Below are 14,823 nucleotides of genomic sequence, written 5' to 3'. Positions count from 1 at the left end.
GAGGCTCAATTATGCAACAGGCTTCACCCTACTCCTCGGCTTCAACCAGTATCTTTATGCTGGCCTCGTAGCACATGAACGATATCCCTGAAAAATGCAAGGGCATGTGTTGCCATTTGGGCAAGCTGGGGACCTCTGAGATTTGGGCAAGCAGGGGCTGGTCTAGTGCTCATTCAGGCAAGTTTCTCCAAAATCTGTATCTCAGACAGAAAATAATTTATAAAACAGTGAGTCGATAACAGTGCGCTGGATGGGTGCCACACATTGTTCCGTACAGTTAGAGGAAACGTCTATTTTTTGGGAATCACCTGTAATTTTATTCATACTCATAACAATTGCAGGTATGCTGATTTGGATGTAAAATCTAAGAAAATATAAAGTAACTCCTACAACTAAGAATTACAATGAAATCTTTTGGAAACATCTTCTTCACTGTGTTGGTTGCCGGCCCATAAGAGAGAGAGAGAGAGAGTGTTTTATCTGTTTAGCCATTTTTACTATTCTGTTTAATAATTGTTTGCTCCTGATTTATATTTAATTGATGGTCCAAGCTTAGTCCAAGTTATTTCAATTTTTTGTGTAGCCTCACTGTCTTAAAACAAAGCAACAAAAATAGTTTATTATTTTGTACTATATTATAGTTTATTTGGATAAAAAATATTACAGTTTATTTGGATATAAACCCAATTTCATTATTTTTGGGGGTTGAACTATAAGTGTGTGGTATATTGATCCAAAAATCACGGGGTAATTTTGGTTGCTTCCCGATAATATTGCAAATATAGATCTAGGTTTTCAAGAGATCCCACTGAGTGAAAGTCCCTCAATTTAAATAGATCAAAAATCTATGCACTTTATTGAAAGTGGATTTTAATTAGGGTTTGATGATTTAAACCATTTTAACCCATGTAATATTTTGGGGTGAGTCCATATACACATATATGAATTTCATGCCAAAATCTTAGGACTGAGAAGGACAGCTTGGGTACATTGAAGACGTGTTAGGGTTTTTTTTGCGGGGAAAAGACGTGTTAGGGTTTTAGACCTTCTAAAAGATGGGGGTTGGAATTATCCTCATTTTCAATTAAAATTAATTAAGCATTATCTTATGAGATGGTTATGATGCACAATCAATTCCTAAGTAATATCATTAATCTGCGGTTGTTACACTAATATAGTTTGATGAAAATTTTCTCTTGATAGAAAACATATACCATGAAGCTCATGTGCTTGGTACCTTCGATGGCTATTAAGTCGTTATATCTTGTGAAGCTTACCAAATAGCAAAACACTTAAAAAAGTGAGTTGATTTATTTAGGATAAAAAAGGGAATTGCTTAGCAGTATTGATTCTGCAGTGTCTTTCCATTTTCGTTGGCTTTCATGGCTTTCTACACTGGATGAGCAAAATCCAGAAGGGAATCACATAGTTGAAGAATGGAGCATTATTGTTGAGCACTCTATGTAAACACTAAAGAGATTTCATATGAACAAATGTGTATATATCATAGCTGCAGTTGTGCGGGGTGATAGAAGAGATTTTTTACCAGATGTTTTTACCTTTTTTTTACCAGAATACCAGATCGTGTATGAAAGGGTAGTATTGGTATTTTTACATAAACTGACAAGGGTTATTCGATCTAACAGCAGAGGTATAACGGTAGAGCAACGACAACGACAAATTGGCAACAAAACAAGCTTGTAATAGGTAGAAGAGCAATGTTCGTTTGTTTGATTGCAAATGAGCAATAGCCGAGCTTGTCTATCATAAATAAGCAATTTAATCTTTTTTTTATTCTGGTGTTTGCATGCTATGGATAAAGAGAGATTTAGTAGTAATCTTTAGAGTCCTGCTACAGATACGATAAATTTCATATGATGCGTACGACACTAAATCATAACCATCAATTGTGTAATGCTAGTTTTGCTATAGGGCTGCACATACTAACATACGAGAATCATACCTAACAAATTTATTAAGTTGAAGCAATACAATGCTAGATTTGTAATGATCTCCTTGTGTTAAGTTGAAGCAATGCAATGCTCGAGTTTACATTATTTATAAAAGTATCGTGAATAAATTTATTTTCATTCTGACATTTATTTTAATGTTTTTTACAATGTGTAATGATAAGTGATTGCTTCCTTGAGGATCACATGCTGAATTACCCCTTTAAACCCATTTTGAAGTACGTATAGACTCATTTAAAATGTGTTCTGTTTAGAGCATCTTCAACAGCCATCCAACGCGCCGCACGCTAAAAACTGCTTTGCCGCGCGTTCATCGTCTGGTTTGGCGCGACAGGCAGCGCTGGCTCCAGCTGCCGCGCTAAAATGCAGCACGCGTAGCTCTAGCAGCGCGCAAAAATATAACGCACGCGACTCTCGCGCAAACAACATATGCATTCCAAACACAAGCAGAAAGATCAAACACAAACAAAATAAATCAACAATAAATAGTTCAATTTCGTTATTACAACTCAAACAAATAGTTTATCGTTCAATACAACAAATAGTTCAACAATACAACATCAAACGCACAAATCATGATACTCTTTGTCGGCCATTCCAAGCCCACCACTCCATAATAAGATCCTTCTGAAGATCATCATGCGCTACGGGACGTCGAATGTCATGATAGGAGGCAACAAAACGGGCCATCCTTTCAGCCCTCCGTCGCACTCGCACGAGATGTCCCAAGAGCTCATACTGAGAGTAGTCTACATCTTGGTCACGCTCATTCTCGATGATCATGTTGTGCATGATCACACAAGCGTGCATGATGTACCAAAGCATCTTTTGATCCCAAAATCTAGCCGGTCCTCTCACAATAGCAAATTGGGCTTGCAAAATCCCAAAAGCTCTCTCCACATCTTTTCTAGCCGCCGCCTGAGCATTGTGGAAATCTAGATTTTTCTTACCTTCCGGTTTTTTCAACGACTTCACAAATGTTTGCCACTTTGGGTAGATCCCATCCGCAAGATAGTAGCCATAGTTGTATGTACGGCCATTTGCTACAAACTGCACCAGTGGCAAATCACCATTTGCAATCTTATTCATCAGTGGTGACCGGTTGACAACGTTGATGTCATTCAAAGATCCAGACATTCCAAAGAAAGCATGCCAAATCCAAGTCTCTTGATCGGCCACCGCTTAAAGGATTATAGTGGAACCCTTTTTTGGCCATGGAATTGCCCATGCCATGCCTTTGGACAATTCTTCCAACTCCAATGCATGCAATCTATTGAGCCAAGCATACCTGGGAAGCCGCGAGATTTGTTCAACTCCAATAGCCTTGCGGCGTCTTCAGCATTGGGAGATCTCAAGTACTCCTGGCCAAACACTTGGACAATTCCGACTGCGAAGCGCTTGACACACATGATGGCTTGGCTCTCACCCATGGCCAAGTGATCATCAACTAGATCAGCTGGGATACCGTATGCCAACATACGCAAAGCGGCTGTCACCTTCTCAAAGGTGCTATGTCCGAGCTCTCCGGCGGCATTCCTCCTTTGCTGAAAAAACCGGTCATGGCTCGCTAGTTTCTCTGCAATGCGCCTGAACAACTAGGTGCTCATCCTAAACTGGCGACGAAAGTACAACTCCGGGTATGTGGGATTCTCCACGAAATAGTGCCTCATCAATCTGTTATGGGCATCGATCCTATCCCTCCAAATTTTCTGCCGACCCATAACCGAATCACCGTGCTTCGGTTTTTTATTGATGTGCATAGCTAGGATCATTGCAAGATCCTTCTCCTCTTCCATAAAAATTCTTCTTCGAAAGAATCATACGACGAACTCATCTACAATGTTCAATACTAGGCTTTAAAAACTGCAATCAACATGCACCAAATTCATGAAGTTTGAGCAATACATATCTTGCGGGCGTTTTGTCGAACACCTTGTGGGTGCCGAGCGGCAGTGAGCGGCCGGTCGCTGTTCGTCGGAGGACGGCCGCGCGCGAGGGGCGACGGTGACTAGAGGAAGACGGAGGAAGCCGCCGCGGCACGGGGATAGGCCGGGGAAGCGCCGGAACGGTCGCCGGAATAAATGGAGTGGCGCGGGCGGTGGCGCCGCGGCTGGATGGGGTAGGTGGAGTTGCGAGCGAGCGCTCGAGAGTCCAGCACGCGGGAGCGGGCGCAGCAAATAAGCGACGCGCGATGGCGTTTCGGTCCGCGCGCTGAACTAGATATGCCGTGCGCACGGTTTGTGCGCCTCCGCTGGAGCGCCCGGAGCGGTAGCGCGCGTAAAAAAACACTGATTTTTCAGTGCGGCGCTTATATAGCGCGACTGTTGGAAATGCTATTATAGAAACATGAAGTCTACTTCCATATGACAAGTCTCTTGTGGTTGTGCTCACTATTTTCTGTACTGTAAAACCTGTTGGACCTAAGGGGTATGTATGTTCTATGCCTGACTGCTATGTTTATATATGTTAAAAATGCATGATTAAGGGCTGCTAGGAGTCCTACCAAGTACCAAACTCGATCAACTGGGTCAATTATAGAACCCTGTTTCTTATAAGAAACAGTTCCCAACAAGCCAACCATCAGAACAGCTCGGTACCAAAGGTATCTTATAATGGCCATCTAAAAATCTCTCTGCTTCTCATCCTATTATACTACTATAGGAGCGAGGGATCACATTGTGAACATCTCATGGCCTTCATTAAGCAAATAAATTTTGGTTCTAATTGGCAGGCATTCAGCAAAGGAAGACGAGACTTAATCCTCTCGCAGCAGGGGCAAGGGCATGTGCTGCGATTTGGGCAAGCAGGGGACCTCTGCCGAACCTGAACCCCATTCCATGTAAAAATGGATCGTGCGGCGATCAATAATCGGGCGGAGGCCCGCCGAACACTGCTGACAAGGTCTGGCCGCGGGAGGCAAAGGATGATCAGAGCATGCCCGGCCTATGCGCGTAGCAGGACCCAACAAACGGTGTTAAAACATAAATTCATCTCTACGCAGGAATGAATCTTGGTTTGATTGAAGTTAGGCAGAGGTAACAAGCTAGCGCCCAACTGTGTCGTCGAAGTAATGGCGGTACTAGAAGTTATTTTAAATTTTAAACTATCATATCTGTCGGTGAGTGAGCTGAGCAGACCCTTCCCTCGGCCGCGGTTATATAAGCAAGCACCTTCCCATGGCATCCTTCCCGCCACAAACCAAGAAAAACCCGAACACGCCCACTGCCACCACACCACGGCCTGCCGTCTTCAACCCTCGGAAAGCCGACGATGAGGTACGCACGCATCACGGTGGCGGTCGCCGTCGCATTCGCCGTCCTCGCAGTCACCGCCGCAGCGTCCACGGGCGCCACCGCCGCCGGGAGGGGGAAGCAGCAGCGCGCTCCAGGCCCCGCTTCCGGCTGCATCGTGTACATCGTGATGGTGAAGCCCCCGGCCGTCGCCGCCGACAGCGCGGCCTACCATATGGGCATCCTCATCGCCGCGGTCGGCAGGTATGTACGGAGCACTTGGTTTCTTTTCCCATCTTTGGCGTCGAATGGCCTAGAGATTTGACGCCATCCTTTCTCTTGTTTCGACTGAATCTTCAAGCAAGGAGAAGGCCGATGCGGCGTTGGTCTACAGCTACAAGAGCGCCATCAGCGGGTTCGCCGCGAGGCTCACCCCCGCGCAGGTCGCCGTCCTCAGGAGTGAGTTCCCCTCTTTCTCCTCTCCTCTGCTTTGCTCTGCTCTGCTCTCACAGTCAACTGAATTCCTGTAATTAGCAAGTAGCAGTAAAACTACAGCTACAAGAGATTTTTTTAATTGCATGATGCACAGCTGATGGTCAACTAGGGCAAACCCACAGTATATGCAGTATTCTTTAAGATCACACAAGTGGGTAATTTTAGTCAGACCTGTTGGCAATACCGAGGTCAATGCAAGACCTACTCACACCACATCACATGGTTAATATGCTAATTTTTTCACCATTGCCAAGAAAGGTGCACAACATCAGCAAGGACCGACATTATAAATGTATACTGTATGGTACAGCCCTGCAAATAGTTTTAGCAAACTTTCGGTATGTATATTTTCCTTTACCGAGAGGAAAATTAGCTGCTTCACTTTCGGTGTCCAACTCCTGTCATCCAAGTGAAGTAAACTTTTGCCGTCCAACTTAGTCGTTAAATTAACAAATCCAGTTTAGCTATATGCTACCATCATCACTTCCTCTTTCCATTGGTGCATGTGCTTGTTAGTGCCTTAAAAAGGGCACACAAATTATTATTTTTTGACCGTTTTTTAATTTCTCTCCACCTTTTCCAGAGAACCCTGCCGTCATCCGGGCGCAGCCTGATGTCAAGTACTCCCTTCACGACGACCACAACAACAACAACAACAACCTCAACTGAGCAAGAGCTCATGTCCTGTTATTAAGGGTTGTTGCGCAATATGGAGCAAGAAGCGGCGCGCATGATCTGCCCTCGAAGAATCTTGATATGATATATCTCTGCATACTTCAAAATTACACACACATATATATAGTGTAGCGTTGCAAGAAGTTTATAGTGTAATTTGTTTAGAATTGTTGCACCTTGTATAACTCTGTCTGCGTATATACTGATGGATAAAGATGTCTGGTTTGCTACCATATTATATTTCCTCTGAAGGGGTTGTGCAATGGGTTAGGTTGGGTTGTCCAGCGTGCGGGTCATAAACTGTAATGCAAATGTGCAAGTGAGAGTTCTGTTAAGAGGGTGATAACATATACAAGAAAGTAACCTACCCGTTGCACTTAGCTTCTATGCAACGAAAAGTAGACAAATAGTGCAGTCAGCATAAATAAAAGAGTTTGCCCAAAAAAAGCGTATATAACAGTAATTGGATTCATGCCACTACAACTTTCACGAATTAAAAAAAACGCCACTACAAAAAACCGAAGTTGGAAATATGCCATTGCAACTTTGCCATCCCACTACATATGCCATTTTCGGCCCACCGGAGTGAATAAGGGTTCATTAAATTTATATTGCAGTACTGCCCATACCAGCCTTGTGCAAAATGGTGCACAACATGGATCAAACAGGACTTAGAAATTGCCAACAGTTACGAAGCACGCTACATAATTCTTTGTAGGTTGCGGAGGCTGTGCGCAAACTCAGATTCAGCATAACCCGAACTTTACGTTTTATGAACACATAAAGACATTGTAACTTCATTCATGTTGCGTTCAACATCACATACACACTCAATTTCATTGACATCGCATTCAACATCACATAGACATTGCAATTTCTATTAGTGTGACTTGTTTTCAACATCAAAAAATTGAAATTAAAATTGGCCTAAAACGACAAATTGAAACCCGGTTTTATTTCGTCGGCTTCAGCGGTATGGAAGTGACCTCATATGAGGAGGAGTCTTTGGCTACTTCGACTTCTTCCATGACGAGATCAATATACCAATGGGATTCTTGGATGAGGAGAAAGGCCACATCTTTGTAGCCCTCCATAACCGCTGATTTCATTTCGGCCATGGCAGCGGCCTCCACGCGGTCGAGGTACCAGCGGGCAGCGGGGAGGTGCTCATCTCCAATGGCTGACTCGACCTCACGGAGAGCTAAGACTTCAACCTTAGAGTACCACTGGACAGTTTCCCAATACTCAGAGGCAGCACGGTCCTCTTTGGTCTCGCCCGAGAAGGGTCCATGAGGGAAGCCCTGGTGCGACATGGCAGAGACGAGGTGGGCGCGAAGTAAGATAGGTGGCGAAGAGGAAGATGCATGGGTGAGTGTGATGGTTACGAATAAGGCATACGCCTTATATAGCCGCAAGCAGCACACTCCGAAGGTAAATAGAGTTGGGAAAGGGCACGCTCCGGCAGGAAAGATCATGCAGGAAAAAAATGGGCGTGAGCGTGGGGGACACAAGGTGACGACTGTTAATGAGCAAGTTTCCAGATAGGAACGATGGTTACGGGATTGCTATAGCATTTGCCCCATTGGCAGGGACATGAAGAGAATGGCCGAAACTTTCTCTTGCGCAAATGGTTGGATATGGAATGTGCTCCGTATACACTCCCTACACTATTAGGAAAAGGGCTATAGATGAAATTGACACTAATGACGCACCAGACAAGTGGTGCGCCATTACTATATACTAATGGCGCACCATGTGCTGATGCGCCATTAGTGTGGAAGACACTAATGTCGCACCAGACACACGATGCGCCACTAGTAATAATTTTTTTTTCATTTTTCCAAATATACTAATGGCGCATCCAGGCAAAGTGCGTCATTAGTAGTTCTAACTAGTAATGGCGCACCAGCCACACAGTGCGCCACTACTGTATTTTTTTTATTCTTTTCTTTTGCAAAACTACTAATGGCGCACCGTGGCATAGTGCGCCATTACTAGTTTAAACTAGTAATGACGCACTACGCAACGGTGCGCCATTAGTATATATATTATTTTTTATTTTTTTGCAAAACTACTAATGGCGCACGGCCAGCAGGTGCGCCATTAGTATGTTGGGTTACTAATGGCGCATGGGTTGGTGGTGTGCCATTAGTAACCTAGGACCAGCTAGATATTTTGGACAGCAACACCTACACACTCACTTTCCCCACTTCATTCCCTCCACCTCCTTCTCCAAGCTTGTCGGCTGCCTCCTCCTACTCACCTCATTGCACCATAGATTCATCAAAATTAAGTGGTTAAATTACCTTTTTTAATAGATAAGTAAGGGGAAAGCTATCTTTATGTTGTAGATCTACTTTTTTTCTCCCTAGCTCGCTCCAACAACGTGCACATGCACTTTTTATGGCCTAACTAGATCTATGTATGTTTGTGGTGTTGCATATGTTTGTGGTGTTGCATATATGTTTGTCTTTGCAGGTACCGGTATTTGAAATGCGATAGTTGCCAATATTTTGCCGGAATGTTGATTCATTTCCGTTTCGGCGAGAATTTTGGCACTATACATTCTTTTTGGTCCTATTTTTAGGGAAAGTAATGCCAAATTTTTTCTTGGTTTTAAAATATCGTTTTGCTCTACCCCGCAGGCGACCATGGTCCGCACGATGACCGAAGGCATCGTGAATAGGTTTTTGAGCTCCGCGAAGGCCGAGATGCTTCAAAAGAACGAGACGGAGATAAGATGTCCGTGTCAAAGATGCAAGCTGAAGAGCCTTATTGCGGATCCGGATTTTGGGCAGGTGCGGGACCACCTGCTCTTGCTTGGTTTCATGGATGGCTATCAGTGGCAAGGTGATGAAGATGACTATGAAGTCGTCCATGGGGGAGGCAAGAAATGACGAAGGGCAGCAAGACAACCACCGCGGCTCGGGCGGGCGAGAAGACGAAGAATCTCCAGGACATGATCACGACGGTGATGCTGTACACAGTCATCATGTAGAAGATGCCGGACATGATGATGAAGAAGATCAAGACGAAGGGCATGATCATGAAGATGAAGATGCCGGAGCAGACGACGATGGAGGCTGGGTGCAGGACCCTCATATTCAAGAGCTGCTTCTCAAGCAGACGAATAACGCAAGAGCTGCCGCCCAAGAGAAAGCCAAGCTGGATCAACTAGAGATAGACGCGGTTACTCCATTGTATGAAGGATGCAGACCCGAGGATACCCGCCTGAAAGTAACGCTCATGGCTCTGAAGATGAAGGTAAAACACAAAATGACCGACGCATGCTTCGACGAGAACATGTCATTCTGGCACGAACGTTTTCCCAAGGGGAACAAGTGCCCTACCAGTTTCGAGGAGGCGAAGAAAATCGTGTGTCCTCTGGATTTACCGCACATGAAATACCATGTGTGCATGAACAATTGCATCATTTATCGGGACGAGCACGCGGAGTCTACCATATGTCCGGTGTGCGGCGTCACTCGATACAAGAAGAGAAAGAAAGCTCCTCGAAAAGTGGTGTGGCACTTTCCGATCACTCCTCGTCTGCAGCGGTATTTCGCGGACCCTAAGGTAGCAAAGCTCCTATGTTGGCACGCGGATAGGGAGGAGAAGAAGCGGGAAGATGACGAAAATGATCCGGAGATAAATAAAAAAGACAAGATGCTGAGTCACCCTAAGGATGCGAGCCAGTGGCAAGCGTTGAACTTCGAAGACCCAGAATTTGGGAACGATCCAAGGAACATCGTGCTGGGCGCGAGCACTGATGGAGTCAATCCGTTTGGCAGCCAGAGAAGCACACATAGCACCTGGCCTGTGTTTGTGTGCATGTACAACCTTCCCCCTCGTTGTGCATGAAGAGGAAGTACATTCACATGAGTATGCTAATTGAAGCAGGACCACCCTACCTAAAGGACGTCCGTTCCACAGAAGAACTCCATTTGCGAAAAAGAAGGGCAAGAAGATTGCGAACAGATAGCTAGCTAGCTAAGATCGATTGTATTTAAATTGTAGTATTCATTTCTCGATTGTATTTCATGGGCACTTTTTGAACTATCATGAATATTTTTAAATTTCATGGGCACCTTTTGAATTCATGAAAAAATATTGAATATTCATGAGGACACTCGATATCGATCCCCCTCCATCTCGATCGCTATCCCCCCTCGCCAGATCCCCCTTGCCAGATCCCCCTCGCCGCCGAGCACCCCCCGCACCCTCCCCCGCTTCACCGTCACAAATGAATGCAACTAAAAATCCAAAAAAACAAATTTGTTTATATTTTCAAAAAACAAATTTGATTATATTTTCAAATAACAAATTTGATGATATCTTTTTTTATTCATAAATATTTTCAAATAACAAATCTGATGATATTTTTTTAAAAATTATTACTGTTTTTATAAAAATTTATTACTGTTTCATATTCATATTCTAAAAATTTATTAGATGCAACAAAATAATAATAAAAAATCTTACTTATGGCGCACGGCTGGCTGGTGCGCCATTGCTATCTAAAAAAAAGAATACTTATGACGCACGGTCCCGCTGGTGCGCCATTGCTATCTAAAAGAAAGAATACTTATGGCGCACGGTCCCGCTGGTGCGCCATTGCTATGAAAAAAACATTCTAATGGCACACCTCCAGGGGGTGCGCCATTAGTAATCTTCCCCCATCCATACACTTCGTCCCTCCCTCTCGCCAGACACTTCGGATCTCCCTCCACTGCGCCGCTCCCTCCCTCGTCCCTCCCTCCACCGCGCCACCGCCGCCGCTGCCCCGACCCACTGCGCCGTAGCCGCCCACGCGCCCCCTCTGCCTCCCTCTCCCCTTCCTCCCCCTCGAGCGCCGCCTCCTCCCTCCCCCCCCGAGCCCCGCCTCCCTCGAAACCCTAGAAACCCGCCAGAGATTTGGAGCCTTGGAGCCGCCGGAGACTTGGAGCCTCGGAGCCGCCCCACGTCCACCAGGAGAGGAGGCCCGCGACCTCCCCGCCGTCTATCCCCGCCTCCCCCAAGCTCGCCGTCTCCGCCCTCCGTCGTCTCCGCTCCGGCCACCACCTCATCGTGGTCAGGTAACCCTCCTCCCTCTGCCTCTCTTCTCCTCTCTTCCTCCTCTCCTCCCTCCCGACCATGCCCTCTTCTTCTCTCTTTTGCTAGGTTTAGGTCAAATCCCTCTGTTGCTTTAATTGTACAGCATTAGATATAGACATTTGAATCAAATTTGTGATCATCAAACATCAAAATTGCAGGGGAGAGGTTGGTGCCAGGATTGCATTCGTTGTAATCATCCTGCGGCTCTTCTTTCCGCGTCACTTCCCTGGTATCATTTCCTACCTAATCTTTTACCTATCCTTGCTGCCCCTAGCAAATTATCACTATGTGTTGCATTTCTCATCTTTGGTGTGCCATGTAAAGAGAATTTTCTGCTTATATAGCACTACCAAAAAACATGTCCTTATTTTTCATCTACGCAATAAGCCGCTAAACTGTTACATAAATCACGCAATGAGTACTTGGTGCCTAGCAAACATGTATTTGTCCATGGTTTATAGACGAAAAAATGCACTGGACACACTGAAGAAAAATGCACTGTATCATGTATTTGTCCCTGGTTTATAGATGAAAATGAGTTATTTTGGACATTAACCATTGCAAGCAGTGTGCTGCTACCACTGTCCTGCAAGGTAAGAGACATGTAGGACTGAAACTGGATCCAGTCATGTTTGCAACTAGATACAGACTAATTGCAAACTGTGCTCTTTATTATATCCCAGTAAAATAAAATATAGGATAAAGTATGTAGTGCTGGCTCCTAAGAATGAGTAGAGCTATCTAGTCTCTGCAAGCAACTTAAAGCCCCAGTATTCAGTTGCTGGTCTGTTTGGTGTGATACATAACACAAGATGGGTTTGGTGTGGTTCTAGTCAAGAGATATGGACTCTTAATTACAAGTAAATATAGGGTTCAAGATGAGTATGTTGATTATCCAGGGCTGAATCTTAATTACAAGTAAATATAGGGTTTAATTTGTGTTTGGGGTTGGAGCTGGGAAAGAGAGACAGAGGGATAGGAGGGGGAGGGGAAAGAGAAATGTTTATTTTAGGGTTTAATTAGGGCAGTGGCATGGTTCCTAGCCCAGGTGATATGACTGTCAATGCACGTTCATGTTCATGTTGAGAACCTGTCACAATGCTTGACTTGACTATGTTCTCATATGTGCTTCTATATGATTTTTGTCTTTTTTCTCCTGTTGTTCTGTTAATAACCAGATCTGATACCAATGAGTTAGATGCCCATGCATGCATGAGCTAGCTGACAGACAAAGACAAGTAAGCCAGGCCTCAAGACAATGCAGCTTAATCAAATTAAACTCAAGATTCTGGTGCTTAACCCTGTTGCATTGGATTACTTGTTGCATTGGAGGTTCATCTTGTCTTGAGGCAAACAAATCAGCATTGGAGGCTCATCTTTGAGGCTCATCTTTATTACATATCAGAACTTGCAAACAAATCTGTGAAAGACTTGTAAAGTTGCTGGGTTTTGTCTCCGACCATTGTGTCGTGATGAATTTGCAGGTACCCCGAGAGGCCCTTGAGTTTGTCGGAATGTCGATTAACTTCCGTTCTGGCAAATTTGAGTACTCCATATGTCCTATTTTCAGCAAAGGTCATGCTGAAATTTTCCATGAATTTTAGCATGACTTTGCTAAAAATAGGACATATGGGGTACTTGCGACTAATGCATGGGCCGGGGTATCTTAGTACTTAGTTAAGTAGGATCAACTGCCCCGCCATTCTTGCTGCATTAAACCATAGGTGGCAATAGAGCCAAGTGATTAGGCCCAACTTAGAATTCTCCTTAGCATCAATAAACTCTAGATGATAAACCCAACATAGGTGGCAATAGAGCCAAGTGATTAGTGCCAACTGATTAGGCCCAACCTAGGGTGCCTTGGCATCGATAAACCCTAAATGATGAAAACTTAACTTGGCTTCTATAGGGTGCCTCGGTGTCGATGAGAACCTAAATGATGTACGCTTAGGCTTTTAGGGTGCCTCGGCGTCGACAAACCCTAGATGATAAAAGCTTAGCTTTTAGGATGCCTCGGTGTCGAAAAACCCTAAATGATGAGACCATGATCTTGTTCCTTGACAATAACCAACTTTTTGACCAAACTTTTTTCCTATTTAGAGCGAAACATGGCCCACAACGATGAGGCCAGTGGTTCGGGCGGCAAGCAATTCTGGGAGTTGTCCTAGGAGTTGGAGGAAGAACCTCACCGCTATGAGGACGTCGCGGAAGACACCGATCCTGACTACACAACCCCTAGTGGCGTTGGGGATGACACCACTGATGATGGCGCCGCGGATGCCACCACTGATGATGGCGGCGCACACACAGATGACAGCCAACCGAAGAGGCAATGGAAGGACCGGCGCCTGAGCGTGCTCGACACCGTCAGGGAGGAATTTATTGAAGTGAACTCCGACGGGCATCCGACGGTGCCCAAACACGTAGTCAAGGGGTACTCGGTTCAGCTCGGGTGCATTCTCCGAAGCACCGTCTCGATCAACACCGAGAACCTAAGGCATAAGGACCGAGGGAATTTGCGCATCCTCCTCTTCATGAAGCTGCACGAACGATACAAGTTCCCCGCTGAGTTTGCAAACACACGCCTCTCAGGGAATAAAGTGAACAGTGCTGCCCTCATGAGGATGAGCACGGCCCTGTCTACTTGGAAAAGCACGGTGAAGGCAATGATTGAAAAAGGTGATAGTTATGAGAAGATCAAGGCGAAATATCCTTTGATGAGCGAAGATGACTACAAGGAGTTCAAGATCAAGTGCGAGAGCAACGCAACCTCCGAATCAAGTCAGTGGGGGAAAGAAATGCGGAAGTTGAACTTAGGGGTCCACCAACTCGGTCCCGGCGGTTACAGAGTGGCGGAGCCTATATGGGACAAGGAGGACGCGGAGCGTGCCGAGCAAGGCCTACCGCCCCGCTTTGAGAAATACCGTGACAAGCAGACCAGGAACTTTCTCAGGGCCCGGTACAAGGAGGACCCGGTAACAAAGGAGCTTACCACGGATTCGAAGACCAGGGCGCTTGAGCTTGTTCTGGTAAGGAATACATCCCCCGCGTAATTAGCTCCATATGGTTGCATTCTAATTAATCCCCAATATTTCTAAATGGTTCACGTTCCTTCCGCAAGACAATGAAAGCAGTAGCGCGGGGTCGTCTCAGAGCTCCCCTTTCGACACCCCTTTAAATAGGGCGTTGAACGTAATGAAAAACAAGGATAAGCTCAGTAAGCCGACGTCAGCTGGTCGTGTGGCCGGCAAAGGCTTGTCCACAAAATGGTCGTCATACTATACCGCTGGTGGGCGAAAGGAGAAAAAGACCAGCTCGGAAAGCCAGTCGCGCGAGGTTGAAGCACTCAAGGCACAAGT

At 45.3% G+C, this 14,823-nt stretch overlaps 1 protein-coding gene across 1 annotated transcript; it reads left to right on the top strand.

Moving 5' to 3' along the window:
* The first annotated feature begins 5,142 nt into the window (after positions 1-5,142).
* LOC125512701 (subtilisin-like protease SBT1.4) lies at positions 5,143-6,781 on the top strand. The gene is made up of 3 exons (XM_048677799.1): positions 5,143-5,464; positions 5,562-5,659; positions 6,279-6,781. Exons 1-3 carry the CDS (start codon positions 5,241-5,243, stop codon positions 6,362-6,364), a joined length of 408 nt encoding a protein of 135 aa, XP_048533756.1. The 5' UTR covers positions 5,143-5,240; the 3' UTR covers positions 6,365-6,781.
* The last annotated feature ends 8,042 nt before the right edge of the window (positions 6,782-14,823 follow it).

This window comes from Triticum urartu, chromosome 6 (assembly GCF_003073215.2).
Source record: "Triticum urartu cultivar G1812 chromosome 6, Tu2.1, whole genome shotgun sequence".
Lineage (NCBI taxonomy): Eukaryota > Viridiplantae > Streptophyta > Magnoliopsida > Poales > Poaceae > Triticum > Triticum urartu.
Note: the sequence above shows the minus strand (reverse complement) of the source record. Positions and strands in the feature narration are given on the sequence as shown.